The sequence below is a fragment of the Haliotis rufescens genome, unplaced genomic scaffold (genome assembly GCF_023055435.1).
Source record: "Haliotis rufescens isolate VD_foot unplaced genomic scaffold, xgHalRufe1.0.p SCAF_4, whole genome shotgun sequence".
NCBI classification, from domain to species: Eukaryota; Metazoa; Mollusca; class Gastropoda; order Lepetellida; family Haliotidae; genus Haliotis; species Haliotis rufescens.
Window position 1 is genome coordinate 21,238,295 of NW_025964112.1, and position 25,517 is coordinate 21,263,811.

Here is a 25,517-nt window from a genome sequence, read left to right on the forward strand (position 1 = left end):
ATAAGAAGGGAGACAAGTCAGTCTTGGCAGTGGTTTTGAAAGTGTCCTCAATCAGTAGAATAGTTTTTCTGCATGCACAGGTAGTTCTCTCTAGCAATCTTCTAGATCGTGAAACTATCACATAGAAACTGGGTATTAACTAATAACTATTTCTCAGTGAGTGATGTGTGCGATTTTATAATATATTGGTAGAAAATGAAACCTTTTTGTGATTAAATTTCTGGTTATATTTCATGTTGTTAAGTAGACCTGTCAGCTTGAATGGCTTCTAAAAACTTGTAAGGATCTATCATGCATGTTGAATCAATTCCTACTTGATTATTATAATAAATCAAGTTTTCATATTGATCTACATTAATCTACGTTAATTATATGATATTTGTTTACACTTTCATTAGATATATTACAGATTTCACACTCCCAACATGTTCATCATTACTTGACAGTATTTATTTTACGTATAAATGGGATTAAGAATAAAAACAAAATAGGTCTGTGTGTGTATACGACCATTTTCTAGGACTCGCACATCTGCATGGTCTTCCTGTGATTTCTAGGTGCAGTTAGCCAGACACAAGAGAAAGTATCCAAGGACAAGACTGATGGCATCAGTACAGCAACCCGCCTGGAGGAACTGGAACGGTCCCTCATGGCCGCTGAAGAGTCCATCAAGGCATCGGTGCCACAGCAGTTCTCACAGCAGAAACAGGAAGAGGTATTTTTACGGCATGAGACGCGACAGGTGGAATCCCACAGCAGCGTGAGTAATCAGAGCAGCTACACCAGCAACACCACGACGTCCCGCAGCATGCTGCCCCGGAGTGCATCCCCTGTCTGGGATAATGTTAATATCTATGTATGTATTGTGTATAACCCATCTTTCCCATCTCGCAGAAGCATTTCAGCTGGAAAAGATAGGATTATATTTTTTCAGTTTTCAATTATTGACAATAATAATGTCAATACTGTAATATTGAAGCTGGTCACAGTTTTTTTAGAAATCTTCTTTCTTTTGGCCGTGTCTAAATTTGAAAGATGCTACCTGATTCAAATTGTGAGTGCCCAATGCATTTAGCCATTGTAATATTTAGCAGCTGAAATGCTTGTGCCTTCTGTCTCTGTCCTGGCAGAAGTTTCTTCCGAGCAAATATGAGATTTCATTCAGTACAACAGAGTTGTTTTTTCTTACGATTGATCCATCCATTGAGAATACTATATAACTGTTAAAACTAATGAAATAATGAAACATTTTATACAGTATTGTGTTGAAAGTAATGGAGTCAAATGGTTTGTCCTGTTACTGTAAGGTACGTACTAAATTGTCGTAATACTTTCCACTCAAATTCCCCAATGTTAGATGTTGTCACGCCTAAATATACTCTAATTAAGTCCTCAGACTGACCAATTCAGCATGTTTGTTCTGGCAAACTTATTCTTTCTGAATTGTATTCATTGACATAACTGTATTTGTCATCTATATTGCATGAGGGTGTGAAATATTTACCTCGGAACAGTTAATATATTGTATGCTTGTGAACACTTTTATCATTATATGGCATGTCCCAGCAGTGATAGTTGGTTGAATGACAAAAGATTACTGACAGGAATGATTTGTGAATTACTCTGTTTGAATATTCCCCATGATCAATGTGCTCATTAAAATAATATAACAATAACTGTAAAGTCTTTAAACACAGTTGCCTAACTAGCATGGACTATCGCCATTTAATCTGATTGATGCAAATTGCTATTTGTCAACGTGCATGTTGATTGGTCATGGTCTGTGTTTTATGAAATCAATCAGTATACTGACATATCTGTTTGCTGTGAGTGATACTTTGGATTGTGCAAGACTCTCAAATGAGCTTATTTAGATCATACGTGGAGCATTTTTTCAACCATTGATAAGTGAATGTGGATAAATCACACTATTCTCAAAGCTGTGCTCATTTATCATTACATCTTTTTGGTCTTTCTGAATAATGATTTCATTGATGCTATGGACACATCGCATCTGTCATGGCATTCTGAAAATAGGGTCTTAATGAAAGTGAGGTATTTTCCATTGTTTGCTGTATGGATCAGCACACCTAAATCATCACAACTTTGGCATGTTATCCAAACATTTTGAGAACAGTCTCTCTATTTTTCTTACCGAGTCAGTTCTTTCATTTCAATTATTACAAAAATTGGATCAGAGGGAAGGCTGGAACCCTTTGACATGTCTTTGAAAAGACATGTTTCTTTTTGTTAATTCATTTTTACTTTTAACAAATCAACATTACTTTTTGAGGGATCAGTTTTCAAAAAGATAATTTATTAAGTTTGTTAAGAAAATTTATTCTGAGCACCGAAACTATGACTATGTAAACCAAATCATAAGAAGAAGAAGGCCGAAGTGTCACCTTTTCACCATGTGTGACTAGATAGTGGTGCCGTGGTCCGTGGTCTCAGCTTGGCTTGGGTCTGCAGTAACTGGGCAGACTCCTGTTTGTCTTCCCAGGATCAGGGGAATGAGAACCAGGCAGCTGTTTCTGACCTGGAAAACAACCTTTAATCAAACACACAATTTTCATGGCTCACTTCAATAAATGTTTTCATGCATTGTTGTAGCAAATGTCTGTAAGTTCTTATATTAGTACAACAAGTTCTGTTGATGGTTGAAGTAGTCATTGACAGGTTTCAGGCCATCAGCTATTTGGTCAAAGAGCAGATCAGACTTGTACTGTATATTTCCGGGGAAGGTTGTGTCAGTCTCAGTCTTGTACTTTTTTATTCCAGGTAATATTTTGACATGGTGTTTTTAACTAAACAATGTATGTTATGTCTGATTAGAACCATTGTTGACAGTTGCACTTGATTCAATTCTATGTTGAGATTTTCCTTGGATAGTTTAGGTATACATTATACACCCTCATGAGCAATTCCCATCTTGACAATTTCAATAATGTTGCAGCTGTTATCATCCCAACTTGTGTGAAGTCAGCGGTAAATGGTAAACTGACCATTATTTAGCTATTTTGTTTTCCATTCTGTGTGAGTCAGTTATAGTGTATACAACCATGCCAAGTTTGCACTTCCCATGGTATAATAGCAAGGTAATTACCAACCGGGTCTGTATTTATGATACCAGTTTACAAATGGCAATGTGGCTTGGCCATGAATAGGATCTAGGTCATACAGGGTCACAATTTGGGGGAAAGGTTTGCAATGTGAAATTAATATATCAGGTCCAATAGAGAGAAGGTGTGAGTGGCAAGATGATAGCGTGTTGAGGAGAAAAAAGGTAGGCAATTTCTTCTTGGTAATGTAGATTTTGGTGTGTTACTTTTGGATCTTGTAGTTGGGCTTGTTTATATAGCTGGAATTGTTTTGGTGGAAATGTTTAGATATTGAAGTCTGGCTGAGAGTTTCAGGTCAGGGCGGTTTAAACAATGAGACACTTGTTGAAAATAAGGAAAAGTTTCATCTGTTTTAAATATAACTGCATTGGGGTAAGCTGATTTTTAATGACCTTAACCTACTACCTTTTCTGTTTAAAGTTGGTAAATTCTGCACAGAATGTAGTTCACTTAGGTGTAGTGTTACAATGTCTGACTTGAGTACAGTCTGGAGATGGGGATAGACATGGTTTTTATGTTTTATTTTGTTGTATTATTCTGTGTAAAAAATTTGACCTTACCATGTGCAAAAGAGTAGCAAATCCTGATTAAGAGATTAAATGCATTCATTATGCTGACACACATATGTGAAGAAATTATGAGCTATTACATTTGATATTTGCTCTCTAGGCACCATTACAAGAATGTAAATTGCACAATCTCTTTATACAGTGGAATAAGTGTAGACGGTGGTACAGGAACTATTGTAGAGAATGTGATGATGTTCAGATGAGGCATTTATACCATGCAGAGAAATAGTATGGATTCTGAGAATATTTCCTGAAAAGGATATACAATATACAAGAAGAAGATGAAAGCCACAAGTTCCGAATCTTCTGTGGAAGGTGTGGAAGTGCTGACTGCGCTGTGTGTATCACCAGATGAGTGTCTGATGTCTGCAACTACAGGCATGGTGTCTGATGTCGAGTTGGACTTTGTCACAGCTAACATGCTTTGTGAGGCATTACAATGTAGACAATCTCCTGCTTCCACTGCCGAGTCTGACACCTTCCTTGTTGATGGTCCATATTGTCCTCAAGACTCTGTAGACATGGCTGACATGCCTGTCAACTTTGTTTCAAATGTGTTGCTGAAGGAGTTTTCCGACCTCTCTGTTGAGGGGGTGTTTGTAGATTCTCACACTAATTTCAAATCAGACAGATATGAGGATGAAAATTTGGTATTTGATCATCAGTTTTCTGGTTGCACAGCTGATGTGTATGGTTGTATGTCAAACAACTTATTTGACCTTTACCCAGTGATGATGTCTGCAGACAACACAGCCTTGACACGAAACATGCAGACTTGTCATCTGCCTGACGATGAACCTGATTATCCTACCTGTTTGTCCGAATTGTCTGTTGGGCCGTTGTCTGCCGAATTGTCCCAGATAGCCGATCAGTCATCCCACTATTTCATGCCAATCAGTACATCTGAATGTGGCAGTCAACTGTCTGCAGACACATCCACACAGTGTCTGGGTCCCTATAGTCACACATCTCATGATAGATTATCAACAGATGTGTCTGATCTGTCAAATACTGAAGATATTAGTGAAACAAGAGCCAAGTTTGAAGAAGCTGTTCTTCTGCTAGACTTCCTCCAGGTAGTGATGTAACTACTGTTAGCTCTGTTAAGTAACTCAAGTGGTAAGCGACAGCCAGTATTTAAGTGTTTATTCATTGCTTGGATCTGTGTCGTATATCTATGGATATTGTATCATTTAAGTGTAATGTTTGGAGTCTTGCACATGACTGCTTTCCGTGAATACACCCTATCCTGTCAAATCAGTTTCTCCCCAAACACTTGTGTCCTGTGCACACCTTTCCATAAACTTTTTACCATTAAACTGCTTAAGCTTTTGGTAGTTACTCAGATTCATAAGAATGAATATAGATAGTTCAATGTGTATAAATATGTATCATATTTGTTTCTGAAATACAATTAAAATCCTTAGCATTGATCTTGAATAGTTTGAAACAGCCTGAAACTTAAAAGTTTGCATACTTGGACTATGCATCAGTGTCTTATGCAGTTCATGAACATAAAGACATAGTTAAATGGGAAATCATTAAATGGGTTTTATGGAAATTGAAAATGAAATTATATTACAAAGAAACCTGGTCAGAATACTGGCTTAATTTCTATGTGATAATTATGAAAGTTGATATGGTATCGACTGAAAACTTATTTGACTTGAATGAAAGGTTATTATGTAACATATTTATCAGTGTTAAAGCTACTTTTTCCAGAGCCAGATCCAGAGGCCGGAACAAGGACCACCTCCAAAACAGATCCGCGAGGTGGAAGAGGACCGGATCATGCTCCGTCCCATAGGGCCAGGAGTGCAGACTCTGGAGCCAGAGAGCCACATGGGAACTCTGGGACGCCCCACCACACCCGGCTTTCCAACATCGCCAGGTACGTTAGTCGATACACCGCTTCATGCTGGCACTACCACATGGAGGAGGGCATGAAATGTCTATTTGTAATATACTACTCAACATTTTCTATGGACCAGAATTGTCATCTTTAGTCCAAGGTGTGATCCTTATCAAATGTTGAGTAGTATACTTGCTACCACTGGAAACAAGGGTTTGCTTGGTGTGTGGAAATGTGTTTTATATCTGAAATATCAGAGAAAAACATCCTCCAACATGCAAAATCAAACTAATGAGAATGAATATTTTGATTTGTGGTAGTTGATTAGTGTATTTCAAGGCACCCCATCCTCCAAAATAAATTAACAAAATAAGAATCATTAAATATGTTAACTCATCTGTTAGTTATTACATATTCCCCGTTTTGAAAGCTGAAATATATTGTCTTTGTTTGCCTTGAACAACACACTGTGGAATGACTAAACTAGTATTACAGTATGTACATAGTCATCATTAATTATGGGACTACATAATGTCATTAGTTCCTGGTTTGTGTTGGTTTTTGGTGTATATATGATTAGTTGTTTTCAAAGCATGAGTCCTTTTCATTGGTGTCAAGCATGTATGCATGTGTTATTGCAAGGAATAAATTCTGCTTCGGAAGCATCGAGCATGACGGTTGACCATGACAAAGGCAATGTTTCCGAGACTGCAGCCACTAACAGTCACACACAGTGGATTACGTATCCTAGCAACCCGAATGTGGAAGCTGATTTTGAGACCATAACATGATTTGTGCTCGATTTGTGAGAATCCATCTAGATTTAGTTAACTGCATGTTACAATTTGTGTTTTGCTTGTTTCTAGTTACCCCTCCATTCCCAGTTTCACCAAGGACTCCTTATTCAAATTCAGGTAAAACCTAACAAAGCTGAATTTTTGACCGTGCACTTTGTCCTGACTTTACCACTAATTAGGCTTGTGGCATGGTGATTGTGAACACTGAATACTAGTATCTAACATTTGCCACATGGAAAATATGCATGTGTAATATCCCACTGTCGTTGAGAAATATTTTTGTCATCCTGTCATGTGGCAAGCGTTCGTCATTTGCAGTCTGTGTAACTTTGACCTGCATGCTGGGATTGAGTGGCCTTGTTTAGTTCACTTATAGTTCTCACTGGTGCTGGTCTCTCTTTTGTGTTGGTCTTCCATTTTCTAAGTTTTCTTTCTGTATTCTTCTGAAAAAATGCTCTGCATTTTGAATGTTTTCACCTATTGTTCTTTTGGGGTTTATTAGTTTCTTTCTTGCCTAGAAAAAAAATGAATGTTACAGTTGATATTAAGATGCTGAAAAGTATTATGTTTTGTTGCAGTAGATGATTATTTGAATAGTTGGCCTGAAGGAATATACAATTTCATACTGATATTTGGAAACCAACAATAAAGGTTCCTGGTGCACGATTAATTCACACCTAATATCACCTAATATTATTTTGTTTCAGATGCATAAAAGCCATGTTACATATTCTTTACTGACCATTCTGATTGCTGAAACATGCATAACTAATACAAACATCCTTATGTTTTTGCTAATGACCACTCATGATAATTATGAACAAAACTTATCAACCTTATTCATCAAATAACAGCAGGCGCTTCGTTGTTGCTAATATTGTAAAAAAAATTGCTGTTTTATATTAGTTATCTGAAATCTTTTTATTCAGTACTGATACTGAAAACTCCACTAATCAACATTGTGTTAACATTTAACATTTTTATTATTTGGTTGTGTTCAAAAAGAATTCTTCAGCTTTGAACCTGTTGACAGTATGGTTCATGAAAGGAATAATCATGTAAATATATTTATGTTGAAATTGGATCATGAGTTCGGTATGTGTTGAACCAGATTTTATCACTTGATCATGTGATTATTTGAACTTTTATATCATTGTAAAGTATATGTAAGTAGATTACTGGCTTTTGTGCATAATGAAATGTTGTGGACACTTCACAGGTCATGTTGGTGAAAATCTCCTTCTGTTAGCAACAACATTTTGGTTTGGCGCAATGAATAACTCACTGTTGTTCAGACAAAAGGTGACCCATCAGTCCATATGTCTCCAAGCAAGGACAAAATAAGCCACCTGATGGCATTGTGAAAGTGCCTCAATGCTGTGAAGTGTCCAGTGTAGACTAAACTTGTAGTTTTCATCAATTTTGCATGTAGTTTTTTTTGCTTGTGCGGATTTAACTGCATCTTGCCTCTCTCCTGCCTCTCTCTCTCAGCCCCCCCGACCCCAGGGGTAGTCTCCCCCGTCACCCCGACTGCTGGCATGTCCGACAGAGAGGTCACTCACATGCGGCACGGAGCACGGGCTCCGGTGTTTCGCAGTTCTGACCCAATGTACGCTTCTATCCCAGAAGATGCAGCACTAGGGGACTTTGCAGGTAGACTTGGTAGATTTGTGGGGTTACCAATTATTTCTGCATTTCCAAAACTTTTTGGAGTTTAGGCACTTTAATGAGTATATAACAAACCACCAATAAGATCAATTTTAAATGAGATGTTGAGATGGTTTGCATGCAGAGATCATCAAATACTGAAATAAGGGAGAACTGTTTTAGAGTAACCTTCTGACATACCAAGAAAGATGATCAGATAGTTACAGCAGTTGTGTCAAATTATTTGTGTCCTCTAGTTGTCAAATACCAGAAAGTTCTGTAAATGTGGTAAAATCCTATGCACAATCTGTCATTGTTGGAGATGTGCGGCATGAGTCATGAAAAGTTTATGTGTGTCAAGCTAGTTGTGAAACGACTAGCCTCTAGCCACTGCCTCAAGCAATGACTGATGTGTGCATGTTGTAAATCTTCTACATGCAAGGGAGAAGTGTCATGCAGTAAAGTATCATATTCAAAGACTGGCAGAATTATGTAGTGAAGTAAGCTGATGTGATTCATGGTGAATGTTACTCCACGCTTGGCTTCAGTAGAGTACTTTTGTAGTGTTTTGTCACAAGCTTTGATGCATTGGAAACTAAGTGTTAAGGTAATAGTTACAGTTTGTTTACTGGTATATATTTTGAAATATAGTTTCCACATGTCTAATGAAGAGTTGAAATATGTGGCTGATTGTAAATTATGTTTGAAATATTGGGTTATTTGCACATACTAACTTTGACCAGTATTCACTAACACTGAAGGAATTTGTTTCAAATCTTTCTATGGGTGATGGACCTTTGTTGAATAGAAATGTTATGAATTATTCTAGTGTTCAGATGCTTATATTTATGTATATTGAACATGCTTGAAAGTTGTTAGTTCCAACTAATGAGTTATGTCCTCTTGGTGGGATCAGGTGGCCTTGTCAGCCCAACTGGAACTTTGAGCCATCAGCAGATGCAGCATACAATGACCCAGCAACATCAGCAACAACAGCAGCAGCAACAGTTGCAACAACAGCAGCAACAGTTCCAGCAGCAGCAACAACAACAACAGGTTCAACAGCAGCATTTTCAAAATGTGCAAACTCAGCAGTATCAGCAACACCAACAGTTCACAAACAACAGTGATGGGACTCTGAAGATTGATACCAGTCCACACATGCTTATCTCCCCTCGTAGCCCCTCTTCAGCTGGGAGGTAAGAAATATATAGCTATCATTTTATATTTACCAATAGTAATTAGGATATATGTTATTAAATCATAGATAAATACGAAAATTGCCTGTCCAATTTAAAAAAATAATTTTACCATTGAATCTTTCGGGTTATAACAATGTTACCAAAATAAACTGGCCATAAATCTAGTATGAGATACGGGTCAAGAATGTAGTCACTTTTTTATATCACATTAATGACATTCATTGTTTGAATGAAGAAGCTAGACAATACCCATGGAGATTGCTGTGAATGATGTTGACCTGTCCCCTCGTGTTGTTTCAGCCCCCCTTCCCCCAACAGCAGCCTCAACACCCTGCGTCAGCAGCTGAGTGCCGCGCACAACATGTCTACTGGCGCCCTCTCCCCAGGCCCCCACTCCATGACCGGACAAAGCTCCCCCAGCGTGTACTTCGGCATGTCACGGCGAGGCAGTCTGTCCTCTCTCGCAGGTAACACAATGCATGCATCACTTACACATAATTACATGCTAGGATTTTAGTGTACAGGAAAACATCTGTCAACGTATTTAAATGATGTAAAAGGTGCAACATCAGACTTGTGTTATATCTTGGGCCTTTGGGTTTTTGGCATACTTTGATGCAAGTAAATATGTTTATTAGGTATACAGAGAATGTGATAGTGATTTATTTGGCACATACGGTAATTAACCCTGCCACCCTCACTGACATGCACCAATTTCACTGTTTGTATGTACAGAGGATATCCCAAACTTCACAAAGCAATGTATTTCCTTCATAACAACTAACTTCAAAAGGTCTAAATCCTTGTTATTGTACCTGAATTGCCAGCCCCTTGGTTTGACCATTGTTGACATTATAAATTGTTTGTAGTGAAGGAACAGATTCAAGGATGTCATGACATATTCACCTTGTATCTATTGATTCACTCATGTAGAATACGGTCTTAAGATATATTGTACTCCTTTTATTAGTGCAGTCTACTTTGTTTGGAGTAATGCATGGTGGTTTGACTTTCAGATGTTGACATGGTAAATAACACTGCCAGATTTGTGAAAGACACCTCAAAGTACTGGTACAAGCCCAACATCACCAGAGAAGAAGGTATGTGAAGCTATAACATTCAAAATGTAGTTTGAAAAAGATTACATGGCTCGTGCTGAGTGTGGATGAACTGCAAGAAGCCCATGAATATCATGTTTCTGTTCTCTGCTGCAGCTATTGTCCTACTGAAGGACAAACAACCAGGAACATTTGTGATCCGTGACAGCAATTCCTTCCCAGGAGCCTTTGGCCTGGCGCTGAAGGTGGCCACGGTCCCTCCCAACGTCCAGACCAAGACGTCGGGCGACCCTCTAGCTGACCTAGTGAGGCACTTCCTCATTGAACCTACACCTAAAGGTGTTCGACTGCGTGGATGCAGCAATGAGCCAGTCTTTGGTAAGAGTTGGGCTTTACAATCTGTTGAGAAAACAAGGAATGTTGGACATGACATTCATTTCTAGGCAAATATGGATGGAAAGGATGAAAATCTTATCAGTTTAAAATGGTCTACAGGGAATATCTATTGTTCTGTATTGATATGCTAAACCTAATTACCTTAAGTATCCACATGGAGTCCATCGTCATTTCAAATGATGATACAGATGAGAAATCCCCTGGTGGAGACTGACAGTATGTTTGTGTTTGTTTGTGCAGGTAGCCTAGCAGCCCTAGTGTACCAACACTCCATCACCCCTCTGGCTCTGCCCTGTAAACTCAATCTACCAGATGCAGGTGAGCAATACACACACTGTATTATTAGGAAATATTGATGGTGTCAGCTGTTTTATAACACTGTGAAGGCATCTGTCCTCAGCCAAGACTGATGTGAAACATGTTAATCTGCAGATTACCTGGGCGAGGTGCAGAGTGCTGAAAGTCCTCGCAGCACAGAAATGCCAAGTTCAGCGGCTGCTCTGTTGGCACAGGGTGCAGGTAGGTTCATCTGCTATTGACCTTCATCTGCTAATTTTCATATTTTGAACCTCTGCTACAAGTCTTCACATGTAACTCATAGGTCTAAGGCGCCACAATTCACTGTGCAGAGTTATGTCCCTTAGATGGTGCCAGATCGTGCTGGGTGGTGATAATGATTCTTGGTGTATCGATCACCACTATAACGTTGCTGGTGGGTTTCTCCAAAGCACCAACCTACATCATGAAGCTGTATAAGGTGGCTTTGACCCCAACTGACAATGACTACCACTGTCTGTTGGGACAGAACAGAACATGTGTATGTGCGGCCATTCGTCAAAAAATACAAAGTTGAAAAAAAGGACAAAAGTACCCTTTTAAGGTCAAATATGACGAATAAAGAACTAAATGTTACTACTAAAGGTCAAAATACAATATTAATAGTCAAATGTTACCAAAAGACATCATAAGAAAAGAAAGAACAATGTGTACGAAAGAACGTTAGTGATCACGAAAGGACGTTTTCAATAAAGAACGTCAGTGAGCACAAAAGGACGTTTTCAATAAAGAACGTCAGTGAGCACGAAAGGACGTTGACAATAAAGAACGCCAGATGGCGCTGCAATTTGTAAAACATTCCGAGTTTAATCGGCTTGTTCCGCCGTGTATAGTATATGATAACTGCATGCCGAGGTGCACAATGTGTTACGTCATTCCTTGTGCACTCACCGTCTGACGTCACACATATATATATACATGTATTTATAATGTATAATGTACACATTGTGTATAAACATGTTGCGTTAAGCTTTGTCACCGCTTAGGGCCTTTTCATAAATACAGTATACTGTGTAACCCAACATCTGCCTAACATTGGTACATGCTTTTTGTGTACAATCTTCAAAAAACACTCACTTAACGCTAAACTAGGATTCATCTACAGAGATCCAATAACTGTTCATGCTTGGTGCAACACGAGGGTGCTATGATGCCGAGTTTTGTTTCAGACGCACATTTTCATCTGAAAAGTGAACGTTGTGCAAGAGTTTGTTTTATTTAACAGCTTTTCGGAAACTGTGTGCGAACAAAATGCTGCCTAATATCTGAACAACAAATATATATACCAAATGGATTTGTATGCATATGTATAACTTACACATTTGTTAGGAAAAATAGCTCTCCATAAATAAAGAAAATCGAGTTTCATCTATGACGCCAGCGTTTGTTTTCAAACCATATTTATTTCGCTTGTTTACATCCACATTTATATGTGTGACGTCAGACGGTGAGTGCACGAGGAATGACGTAATACATTGTGCACCTCGGCATGCAGTTATCATATACACGGCGGAACAAGCCGATTAAACTCGGAATGTTTTACAAATTTCAGCACCATCTGGCGTTCTTTATGTCAACGTCCTTTCGTGCTCACTGACGTTCTTTATTGAAAACATCCTTTCGTGCTCACTGACGTTCTTTATTGAAAACGTCCTTTCGTGATCACTAACGTTCTTTAGTACACATTGTTCTTTCTTTTCTTATGACGTCTATTGTAACATTTGACTATTAATATTGTATTTTGACCTTTAGTAGTAACATTTAGTTCTTTATTCGTCATATTTGACCTTAATTGCGTACAATTGTCCTTTTTTTCAACTTTGTATTTTTTGACCAAATGGCCGCCCAAACATGTGGACTTAAGGATCTTTACCCAAACATGAAAAGTATTGTCATGAATTTGTGCATACAATATTGCTATAAAGAACAATGTTGAACACTTAAGAGTTTTATCATGGAAAGCAGTAAGCAGAGGAATTGATGTGATGGTGTTTGTGTTGGTAGCATGCAATGTGATCTTCATCAACTCTGTGGACATGGAATCTCTGACTGGACCACAAGCCATAGCTCGGGCTCTCAAGGTCACCCTGGAATCTAACCCAAACCCTGTCACCACAGCTGTGCACTTCAAGGTGTCCAATCAGGGCATCACGCTCACGGACAACAACAGGAAGTGAGTGTTTACGCTCAGCTACCAACAAATAAAACTTGCTCCAGTTAACTGTTATTAATGCTGTTAGTTCTGAGGCAAAGCTGCTTGATAAAGGAATTGACACAGGGACATTTTGCATGCAACAATGATGTAAAATGTACGAACATCAAATATCTTGATTTATCTGTCCAGGGTAGAGTTAAACTACTTTGGTGGCTTTGGTGTCCAACTGCCTGAACTGTTCTTGTTTGGTTGGACAGCCATCTAGAGCAGAAACTATGAAAGTTGCTTGGTCTGTCCTCATTATGCTGCATATGATGTTTTTTTACGAAACTTAACATTGTTGTGATTCTCTAACTCATGCACTCAATCTGTTACCTCCAGGTTGTTCTTCCGTCGTCACTACCCAGTTTCAGCTGTTACCTTCTGTGGCATGGACCCAGATAGCAGGAAGTAAGTACATTACAGGCGGCATCATCAGTGGGAACTGAGAGGGGGGTCTAGTCATGTAGTACTGGGGGACATGGCAGTCCCTGTCATCTCAATGCGCATCTTCCCCAGGCAAGGGAGTTACATGACTGTAAAAGTCCAGTTTTTACCCTTTGCTGAACTAAGCTGGAATTTCGGGGTTTGATCGTAGCACCACCAGTGGCTATTACAAGTTACGTCTCTTCTACGTCCTTCCTCCTGACCACTCAGATTCCACCTACTATATTACTTGCATTTGCTTCAAATAGAATGGTGCCACCTTCTGATTGATAATCAAGATCTTTATTGTAATACAATGGGTCTTTCCTTGCGAAGTGAGCATCATCATTAAACACATGAAAGGATTTAGAAATTATCTGTCGACGCCCATTTGATAGTAAACATGCTGTGCAAATCCTTCAATCAACGGAATGTAGTAGCCATGTTGTTTATGATCCAGATGTCGATTTCGTTAAGCTATAATTCTTGTGAATACCTCACCTCTATCACATCAGTGCCATAAATTCCTGTTTATGCTGAGAACCACACTATAAATTTTTATAAATTTTCAACAGACGTCCACTACACTGCCAACATATCCATAGTTGTGAGGGAAACCCTATCCCTTGCCAGAGGCGCCACTGCGCATGCGCAAGGCGGGAATCTAGTCACTTCTTTCCTGTGTGTCCAGATGACAACAAGGAAAATATTTTGTTGCACATCCGTACACGTGATTGAGTTCCACACTTACAAAGCACATTAGATCTTCTCAAGCTTCATAGGCTACAAGCAGTGAGCAGTCTACAAGCAGAGAACGGGGGTATAAGAAGATCGGAAGTTCTAGTAAGTAATTAGTTAGAAACGTTTTGTGGGATGAGATCTTCATCTCAAGGACAGACACCCGTCTGTTCAGGCTGTGGGCAACACCAGATACCTGGTGACCCTCACCCTAGATGTCTATCATGCAAACAACTGCACACAAAAGTCAAGGTGCAGCTATTGCGAGCCTCTGTCAAAGGAGAAAATTGACAAGCTCTACAAGGCATGTATCAACAATCCTGATTACAAAGATTACTAGCGCATCAAGTAAAAACAAGTGATTAAGCTCTTGGTGGCCATATTAATCACGTGGGTTACAAGCGAGTGTCGCGCGAGGGCGCCGTCTCACCTTATGAGGAGAAGAGAACGCGTCGCTCATCCCACTCTCCCAAAAGTTGAGGAGCAGATGCATTTTACCGGTCAAAAAGAAAGTGCCTCTAACTTGCATCCGGCAACGTATGGTACGGTCGATCATCGAGTTTGGACAGAAACTAACGATCTTCACCCTCTGCCGCGTTCCCCCTTTTAACTTAATTGAGTTCGGAATTCAATGTCTGTAATGATGTATAAAGCGTAAAAGCGCGAGTGTCGCGCGAGAGCGCCGTCTCACCTTATGAGGAGAAGAGACCCCGTCGCTCATCCCACTCTCCCAAAAGTTGAGGAGCAGATGCATTTTACCGGTCAAAAAGAAAGTGCCTCTAACTTGCATCCGGCAACGTCTGGTACGGTCGATCATCGAGTTTGGACAGAAACTAACGATTTTCACCCTCTGCCGCGTTCCCCATTTAACTTAAATGAGTTCACGGAAAGAATAACAAAATTCAATGTCTGTTATGATTGACGCACGCATGCAATCTATGACCCGGCTTGGCCATACAGGGGTCGATCAGATTGATAAAAGCGCATGCAATCAATGTCTCAGAAAATCTCATATCCAAAAGAATCTGTCGCACAACCCCGGCTTGGCCATACAGGGGTCGATCAGATTGATAAAAGCGCATGCAATCAATGTCTCCGGAAATCTCATATCCAAAAGAATCTGTCGCACAACCCGGGCTTGGCCAACAGGGGTCGATCACAAGATTCAAGAGACCTAAGGATCTCCCAATAAAGTTGAGGAGCAGATGTACCTCACAGGTTTTTAACTAAAGGGATTCGGAGAAATTAACCAACTCAATGTTGTAATAATTGATAAAAGCGCACGCAATCAAGGGCTCAGGAATAAAATCTAAAAAAAAAAAAAAAAAAAAAAAAAAAAAAAAAAAAAAAAAAAAAAAATTGATTGCACAAACCCGGCATGACCAAACGGGGATTGATAAGCACGAGATTAAGTGAGATATAAGGCTGAATATGGCAGTACTTCCTCATACAGCAGACAAGCAAGCCTACGCTGTATCTGATTATTATGAGGACACAGGAGAACAAAAAGAGATAGATTACCTCCCTACCACGTACACCATAGGGCAGATCGTGAATCACGGACATTGCATCGCAGTATGCTCAGAAATACACACCATTCACCCTCTAGCCATAAGATAGACGAACTGACAAAGCTCGTGCTAATCAGGATAGAATTCCTAAGCATGCGCCATCTCATACTGCCGCACAGTCCAGTTACACGGGCGGAGAAGCGAGGGAGATGTTACGTCACTATCACACAGTTATAGAACACGTGATTCCCGCACGGCCAGTCGTAGATCAGACGACCGGGATTACGCTACCCTCAGCCATATGACCCAGTCTCAGCACAGCCCGAGTAGGGGGTGCGGATCTATTGCTAATACTGTTTTTTATACAGTGGGGATTCTACTACGGAGGTTAATTATAGACCAAATAATTATACCATTAACATATCATTGCAGAACTCTATAAACTAATGCCCGCCCTTTAAAACAGATACAAGGACAAAATACCAAGATGACCTTGTTAGAACGTGACGGGTAGGAGGTACCGGTCAGTTGATTCTAGAATTCCTTACCCTTCCCTGTTCGTCATATATTGATGACGTCATCAAGAATCGAATATTCATTAAATGCTACTTTCGGCACTTAATGTTAGACTGGGTATGCCTGCCATTAATAAGAGTGATTACACAAGTTGCCCCTGCGCACAGCAGCCGAGCATCGTTGAACTTTTCTACTAACGTCATACCCCGAACAATCAGAACGTAGGCCTACACTTAGACACCCCACGGAGATGACACTACAGCAGACCGGTTTAATCAACAGCTCACTGGAACACATTCTGAAGATGCAGGAAGATCTTCAATCAGCAACCGGACTAACGTCAAGAAGCACAGTTCCTGCTAAAGATGATCATCCCACTTCGCAGAGGAGGAAGCAGAAGCAGTCCCCGAAGGGGATACCACCGGAAATGCCTTCAGACCCTACCGACATCGCTTGCCCAATGGACAACGATTTAGAACTACAGAAGATCAAAGATACGACCACATCGAATCCAGTCGAACTAGCCGGTCTCACAGACATCGACCCAAGATTACACAAGTTCAGCAAGGGGCTATCAGCACCTTAAAAGAGTCAAGAGACCACTCACGGGTTCTACTCCCCAGTACTCCAGGTACCTACACTTTGCAGTCAACGGTCAGAGATACCAGTTCAGGGTACTACCATTCGGCATATCCTTAGCCCCATGGTTATTCACCAGGATCACCAATCCCATCATCGGTTTGCGCCCATATAAGCTCATAAGGCTTCTCGTATATAGACGATTTCCTATTGGCCGATCAGGACAAGCGCAATTAGTTTAAACACAGTGTGCCTCACTACTAACAATCTTAGGTTTCCTGGTTCACCCTCTAAAACAGAGCTAGTACCCACACAGGCATCACCTACATAGGCGCAAGATTCTACTCAACAAGGGGCATAGCAGCACCCACAGAGGACAGATATGCAAGAGTAGAGCACATGATAACAAGCCCACTCGATCAGGCCGTCAAGTCGAGACGCTGGTGGATGTCTCGCCTATGCCCGCTCACATCTATCCAAGATTTAACCTACAGAGGCACAAGGTCTCAGCCTTTACTGAAGGAGGTTACATGTTTATATGCCTTGGTGGACTCAGTGAGTTGCAAGATCGAAGTAAGACACATTCCGGGGAAGCTAAATATACTAGCAGATTACCTATCCCGGAAAAACAAGATAGTACCCACAGAATGGTCACTACATCCCGAGGTGTTCAAGTGGATAACCCAGGTATGGGACAGTCCAAACATAGATCTATTCGCCACATGTCTCAACAACAAACTACCAGTCTATGTCAGCCCGGTACCAGACCCACTAGCACTCCAAGTCGATGCGCTCTCCATGGAATGGAAGGGAATGTTTGCTTACGCATTTCCCCCATGGGCTCTCCTAGACAGAGTACTGAGGAAAATAGAGGAAACGGACTGTGTCATAATCCTCATAGCCCCGGCCTGGCCAAAAAGGGCTTGGTTTCCGAGACTCCTACAACTGCTGCTAGAAGTACCTCTGAAACTCCCAGTACGTCCCGACCTATTGAGACAACCAAAGACGGACATATTTTACGGCCGCCTCGACAACCTCCATCTTCACGCTTGGAAGTTATCTCGCATAAGATGCAAGCAGCCGGTTACTCTGAATCAGCTGCACGAAGAGTGGCTAGCTCATGGAGACCAACCTCATCTGCGATATACAATAACAGATGGGACAAGTTCGTCGAATGGAGAAGAGGAAAACAGTTACATGGAGATATAACGATACCTATAGTAGCCGATTTCTTGCTCCATCTCAGAAATGACAAGAATTTACGACACGGCACTATCGAAGGATATAGATCAGCCCAGTCATCAGTATTACAACACGATGACCTATCTATAGGTACCCATCCAGTACTAAATCGACTTATGAAGTCTTTTGCCCTGGAAGATATAAAAGTACCACGTACTTTTCCTAAATGGGATCTATCTATAGTATTGTCGGCATTGATGAAAGCACCGTATGAACCCATGAGTAGTGCGACATTACTATCAGTCTCCAAGAAAACTGCTTTTCTCTTAGCCATGGCTACGGCGGCTCGCGTGTCAGAACAACACGCTATTGACATCTCCACTGTAACCCATACCAAAGAATGGAAATCAGTGTCGTTCAGATCGCTCCCTGAATTTATTGCCAAAAACCAGTCGTCAACCTTCGGCCCACTCGGACATCGGCAATACACAATTCCAGCCTTAAGTAAAAGTGTGGACTTCCCGGATAGATTGCTTTGCCCCATAAGAGCCTTGAGATATTTTATCACAGCGACTCAACCCCACAGAAAGCAGAGAAAACGCCTATTTATCTCTTGCAAGCCCTCGTCAGAAAAGGACATCGCAAAGGGCACTAGCGGGATGGCTAAAAACAGCTATCACAGATAGCTATAAAACGGCACAAATCTCCACTCCGATTTGGGGTAGCTGCAGACCCCACGAAATCAGAGCACTGGCAACAAGCCTAGCCACATGGAATACTGCATCCATCGAACAAATCGTGGCCAGCTGCCAGTGGAAGTCCCACAACACTTTTTCAAACTTTTACTTACGAGACATACAGACCGATCTAAATGGACTATACACTCTGGGGCCTTTGGTGGCTCCCCAGGTGATAGTTACCAAATAAAGTAACCTGTTCCCTCCCTCTTCCAAGAAAGGGAAAAGAGAGGGGGGGGGGGTGAAGATTTCAGAAGTACCTCAGGAACTCAGGGTAAGTTGTACTTTGTTACTGGACTGCGCTATTGAGTTAGTAAAACAGGGCAAATGTCAACACTGAAATCAGAGATCGAAGGATTAAGTGATATACGGTAATCTACATGATAGGAAGGTTAATGTATTACCACCGGAAGTGACGTCATAGGAGTCATCACACCGGAGAAACGTTAAGATACGTTAAATATCACTATCCAAAAGGGCATTACGGTAAACCACGTCATAAGTGATACGGGAGAATAGTGACACCGGAAGTGACGTCACAGATGACGTCATCACCGGAAGTGACGTCACAGATGACGTCATCACAGGAAACGACGTCACTAAAAAGTCTAAGTATCACAAGGGAATATACATATACCCTTCACATGACGCCTTGAAAATTCTATACGTCTAAGTCTTGTAAGTAGACTATTAGACACATCCGTTTAAGACCCCTTTTGGCATATAATCCTTGGTTTTACCACTTCACTAGCCAAATATCTATGGGATGCTAGATACCAGAACCCGCCGGTCCCTCTGGTGTATACTGGCACTGATGTGATAGAGGTGAGGTATTCACAAGAATTATCAAACAATAGTTATCATTGTGAATAATTCTAAGAATACCACCTCTATCACATCAGGAATTAATCCCTCCCACCTCCCCAAATATCTGCATCTAGTTTATGAGAGTATGGGTTGAAAGAAGTGACTAGATTCCCGCCTTGCGCATGCGCAGTGGCGCCTCTGGCAAGGGATAGGGTTTCCCTCACAACTATGGATATGTTGGCAGTGTAGTGGACGTCTGTTGAAAATTTATAAAAATTTATAGTGTGGTTCTCAGCATAAACAGGAATTTATGGCACTGATGTGATAGAGGTGGTATTCTTAGAATTATTCACAATGATAACTATTGTTTGATTTTGATTGGACTATGCATTAGCCTATTTCAGCAAGGGTGGAACAGGACTTATTGTCAGTTAGTTCCCTTGCCTCAGAAAGATGCTAGATGTGTCCCTCTGCATAGTTTCTCTTATAGGTACCAATAACTATATTTGTGATTGGGGTGCCTGGGAGGGATCTATGATCATAGGTTCAAATTCTGGTTTGCCCCAATGATGTTTCTAGGTTTGTCAGGACCATCACTGCTTGTGGGTTTCACTGAACTGGTGAACGTCAGACCTGCATAATTTTGGGCTTTCCTCCCACATTAGTTGACACCGTGATATAACTGGAATACTGTTCAAAGAGGCATTAAACAATACTCATATAATTGTGGGATACTCAAATAGTAACTGCTGCTGATATTTTGTCAGTGTCAGCACCTTACTCTGCTCATTGGTTTCACCTAAGTGGTTTATGTGTGTCACTTAAATGGTTCCTCCCACGTTAAATGTCACACTGGTGATGGTTACAAACCTTATTCAGTCACAGATGCAGCCTTGTATTTCTAGATGGAAATTTGTATGTAGCCACTGTGTCTTACCTGTTTGTTTGGTTGTAGGTGGAAGCGGGAAACAGATGTATCTGGGATGCAAGTTGAAGCCAAGTGAGTTAAACTGGGCTCTGAAATAATAGTTTCAAATATTTTTATTGAATATTGCGGTGCAGACCTCAGTTGTCTAGATAAGAGAACAGTTAAGGAATTACCGCAGATATGACTTGGATACTGTGTTTTTATCAGCCTAAAAAAAAGTGAGCTTTCTTAGATAACTCTCCCATTCTTAACATACCGATATGTAAATGTTTTCCATCCAGACAATTTTCGGTATTAGGGTCAGCTTATTATGAATGGATAAACTATATTACATGTAAATTAATGTAAGATAATTGTCACTGAGTATTATTGCAATTGTTACTTTGTTTTCAATCCTTGCAAAATGGCCCATAGCAATGTGACGTCATGTGAACGCTTGGTGGCATATAATTGAAGCTGTCATCCATTGTTCATGGTATCCTGATATTATTGTACAGGTTACTGTTATCTAACATTGTTCCAACAGTAGAGTAATGCCATTTGAAATCAGGAAACCCATATTTTCTCAGTAAAAACATATGTTTAATGTTAAGAATAACCTTCACGTAACTCATAATTACAGATTATATGTTGCTTGTTAATTAACATTGTTAATACGCTAGGGACAGTGAATGTGTAATTCCGAGATGCAAGTACGTTGTATAATATGTGATGGTAGGATAGCCAAGTGGTTAAATCATTGTCTCATCAAACTGAAGACTATGTGAAGACCATACCGGGTATCCCCATGCCATGATATGGCTGGATTATTTCCAAAAGTGGCATAAACCCTACTCATGCACTCAATCTATTACAATAATAACTTGACCCACTAAGTTACCCTTTGCATACTGTTTTGTGTCTTCTTCAGGATCTTTGGCTTTGTAGCCAGGAAACAGGGTGGAGTGTCTGACAATTCATGTCATTTGTTCGCTGAGCTGGATCCCGAACAACCCGCTTCAGCCATCGTCAACTTTGTAACGAAGATCATGATTGGTCAAAGCAAGATTAAGTCGTAGGATCTGATTGGACAACAGCTGGTTCCAAGATTCTCTAGCACGAGCTGTGTACTAGCCTTGCTACTCGTCTTTCATTGCCATTGGAGGGAAATTTATTTGATATTACCATCGCTTGGTTGTTACATGACTGCTTTGTTAGGCTTGTGTATTGATGAGGAACAGGTTGTGCAAGGGCAATTAGCACATGGAGGATGCAGATTTGGTTGTGCAGGTGTTTCCACATGCAGATCTATGTAAAGGGAACTTTATTCAAAGAATCTTTTTTGCTCTTGGTTTGTTTTTCCTACTTGCCAAATTTTAACTCTTTTTGGTGTGAACAGAAAGTTATGTGAAAAGGGTTAAGGAGATTTTGGAGCAAGTATGTAATATCCTGCTAAAACATGCTGAAATATCATGGCCCAAACCTTGCCGGAAGTGTTTAGATTCAACCATGAACCAAGGGGTCATCATGTGCTATATACTTGTTGGCATATTGTATGGTGAGATATTCATGTTGAAATTGTGTAGATATTTTTCACACATACTAGAAGTTGTTTAAAGTTTTTAACAATTTGGGAACCCTTGCTGATTTCGCTGTAACACCCCAGTTTGGCTAATATTGTTGTATATGATCAAGCATTTAAGCTTTTTAACCCTAAAAGTGCTATTCTGTTATGCAAGTAACATGTATGAAGGGTTAAACTCCCCAAAGAAACTGCCAAAGGGCAGATAGCCGATAAGGAACTGCCCTTCTCGAAATTGTACAAATATATTATCCATCCGTTGCCTTTTGTCATTTAAAGTGCTAAATGTCGGTTTATTTACCTCGTATATATATTTGTACTGTATGATCAGTTTAACTTAAGCTCATACGAGAAGTTTTGGCTAGGTAATATATTTTGAATCTTGTAAGTTAAAAAAAACATTGTAGACTTGTGTTTGTTTGTTACTGGATATTCTACATATAGATTAAGGCTATGCCAGCTTCTTGTGTGAATAAATTCTCTGTATATTGTTGTCTCATGTAGAAAGTGAAATATATGTCAGTTGTTGTCATGTAGATACGGACAGAAGGTCAAGGACAACCACAAAATGGGCAAACTGTTGTCCTTATGTTTGAAATGTATGCTGAAAGTCTTATAATGAGTTTGACCTTAATGTACCTCGTCTGCTATGTCTCCACAATGTATTGGTGCTATTAAACTCATTCTATGGGAGACACTCTTGATGGACTGAAATTGACAGGTAAGTGTGAAATGACTACCAGGCAATAACAATGTATACAGGTCAGTAACTGTGGCCGGACATATATTTACTGTAGGCATTTCTGTAGTGAAATGGACTTGATTTATACATTACATTGATATTGTCTGTAATGTACAGCCTCATGTTAGGTGCTTGACTAGATTCCTGTCTGTGTATAAATATGTTCATATATCGATTGAGTGATGCTAACGTGTAACACACTCATGACCTTAACCTACAATGATGTGGCTACTACCCACAATGCAAGAGCAAAACACTGACCCTGACCTTGAGGAGTGGGCTTATTGTTCATGGCATTTCATTCGAATGGGATAACTAGTTTGAAATCATTGTGGCCTTATTCGTAATGCAGGTCAAAGTTGAAAGGTCATTTTACGTACACTACACCATATAGGCAGCCGAGCTTGCTTCTGTAATATATTATACATACATATATATTTACGTATGTTTCAAGGTTGTAGCATTGCTTTAAATGGATTTCTTGTTACTGATGAATATTTGCATCTAGTGTATTTATGTAATCGATGGCACCGACTTCGTTGAAGTGCAATGGTATCATCGATCATGTGACCACTCTTTGTGATCACTTGATCATGATTTTACGGTAGTGAGCCATTTTATGATATAGCTGTGTATAGCTCTATATTAACTTAATTGTTGTTGGTTCTTTATAGCATTGTGTTCTGATGGCATGGTTGAGTTATTGTCCTGAGTTTACTGTAGCAGGATTATTTTATTAGAGTTATCAGTTGCATGCCTCTCCACCTAGACAAACATCGTTTCCAGTGCACTTTTGTGGGTATTTCTTCAACTAAATATTCACATCTTTGCCACACTCAAAACCACCACCTGTGACTTTGGGTTGGGTGAATGTAATTTTAACTCAGTTTGGATCTGATATTTTGAGATTATGGTCAGAACAAAGTATAGATTGACGACTTTTAACCCCAAAGTTACTTTTTATTTAAAGTTTGTATCTTCTCTGTGCCATGTAATAGCGGTGATGCCACAAGCTACCTGTTCAAAGTAAATTACATATACACTACTACTTACTACAGTTAGAAGGCGTTTATTTATTCAACAAAATTGTAGTTATTCATTAGTGGTTGGCAAGGGCAGACAATGATGCAGTCAGCAGAATGTGGAAGCCAGTTAACTAGGTCAGTGTGACCTACTTCCTTGTGACTTGGTCACCATGAAAGTTCTTAGGTAGTAGGGTCAGTGTGATCAATTTTTAGTGTGACCTGATTCCATGCCATAAGGGTCAAGTTGATTTATTTCATTGGAAGTTGGGTTAAAGTTACCTAGTTCTCTTGATTTAGGTCAATGTGACCTACTTCCATGATGATGAAGGTTACAGAGATATTTATTACAATATAGGTCATAATAGGGATAGTGAATTTTACTGACATTTATGAGTGGTGAGGGAAATACTATTGCAGTAGATATTTCCATGTAATGCTTCCCAAATATCGTGATAATAATGGCAAACCAAATTGTGGTTCAGACATAATAACAGATCTGGGAAATTGGGCATATCCAATGTTGAGAAAATCTAAAGATGTTATACATATACAGTACCTTTTTGATCTTACAAACCACTGCAATAGGTATCTCAAAAACGTCTCCCAATTTTGTGAAACATACAATATTACATATTAGATGTATGATATATATAATACGCATGCGGCCAGACGACAAGGATTTAAATATTTGTCAATAAAACCACAAACAAGCTTCACTAAAGATTGGGCATCAGCTTTGTCCAAAGAACAATCTTATCAATCTGTGTCAAATCAGAAACTTGTAAAATGAATCTTGTTAAAGTTGCCAGTGATTTCTGAATTTTGATGCAGTGAAGGCAACAGGAATGAAGTGTACTGAATGGTTGAGCCCAATCTTTAGTTTCTGTCCCTCCAAGTGTTACCAAGGCTGAAGGAGGGCAGAAAGCTCACAGAGGCGGTCGCCATGTTTGACCGACCCTCTAGTTGGCCAAGAAGTATAATGTATGTATGTACACAGTACTGCTATCTTAAAATAGCTTCGTAGTTGGAACTGATGGAGTGTTTATCTATTCCGTTACTGCATCGGAGAAGTGATATCACTATGAATAAATCATCTTTGTATAAATCTTTGTTTGTTTTCTTTTCCTTTCAGATTGGGAATGAATGACAATATGTAGACAATGCCCATTTGCACTTAGTGATACTTAGTCCCTTGACTATAAGTCTGTTTTAAGTTATGAGAGTTTGGACTGTCATAGCACTACATTCTATTTGTGAATGTGATTTCTTTGAACAGTATTTCTATTGTATCATGGCCGGTCACATGAAGCCCATGAGTGACACAGGTCACGGCCATTTACGATTTAGTGAAACCCACGAGCAAGGATTATTACTGGGACAAATATGAGATATGAACACATGACCAGCGGACCCCGGATATGGAAGTAACTGTGCACAGCCAACTAAGCACCTCATGCCACGGTGTCCCCTGTGCTCATTCATGGAGAGTAAGTCTGAAAGACTGAACCCACTGGTTGCTTGTGTTGGCAGTCACCCACAATTTCAAGATGTTCATCTTTTCATATAAAAAGTGACATGGTAAACTTAATCTA

At 39.9% G+C, this 25,517-nt stretch overlaps 1 protein-coding gene across 22 annotated transcripts in view; it reads left to right on the top strand.

Annotated features, from left to right (window-relative positions):
• LOC124132148 (tensin-3-like) overlaps nucleotides 1-25,030 on the top strand; it is a 304,124-nt gene extending 279,094 nt beyond the window's left edge. For 19 of the 22 annotated variants that reach the window (XM_046495852.2, XM_046495848.2, XM_046495850.2 and 16 more), the window contains 13 exons: nucleotides 558-856; nucleotides 5,414-5,582; nucleotides 6,410-6,457; nucleotides 8,904-9,186; nucleotides 9,490-9,656; nucleotides 10,206-10,289; nucleotides 10,404-10,625; nucleotides 10,884-10,961; nucleotides 11,076-11,162; nucleotides 12,984-13,152; nucleotides 13,516-13,584; nucleotides 20,625-20,669; nucleotides 21,508-25,030. In XM_046495852.2, coding sequence (XP_046351808.1) covers nucleotides 558-856; nucleotides 5,414-5,582; nucleotides 6,410-6,457; nucleotides 8,904-9,186; nucleotides 9,490-9,656; nucleotides 10,206-10,289; nucleotides 10,404-10,625; nucleotides 10,884-10,961; nucleotides 11,076-11,162; nucleotides 12,984-13,152; nucleotides 13,516-13,584; nucleotides 20,625-20,669; nucleotides 21,508-21,655 — 1,868 coding nt within the window. In that variant the 3' untranslated portion in view covers nucleotides 21,656-25,030. The remainder of the gene's footprint in view (nucleotides 1-557; nucleotides 857-5,413; nucleotides 5,583-6,409; nucleotides 6,458-8,903; nucleotides 9,187-9,489; nucleotides 9,657-10,205; nucleotides 10,290-10,403; nucleotides 10,626-10,883; nucleotides 10,962-11,075; nucleotides 11,163-12,983; nucleotides 13,153-13,515; nucleotides 13,585-20,624; nucleotides 20,670-21,507) is intronic. The other 3 variants (XM_046495855.2, XM_046495851.2, XM_046495858.2) reach the window with 3 other exon arrangements.
• The last annotated feature ends 487 nt before the right edge of the window (nucleotides 25,031-25,517 follow it).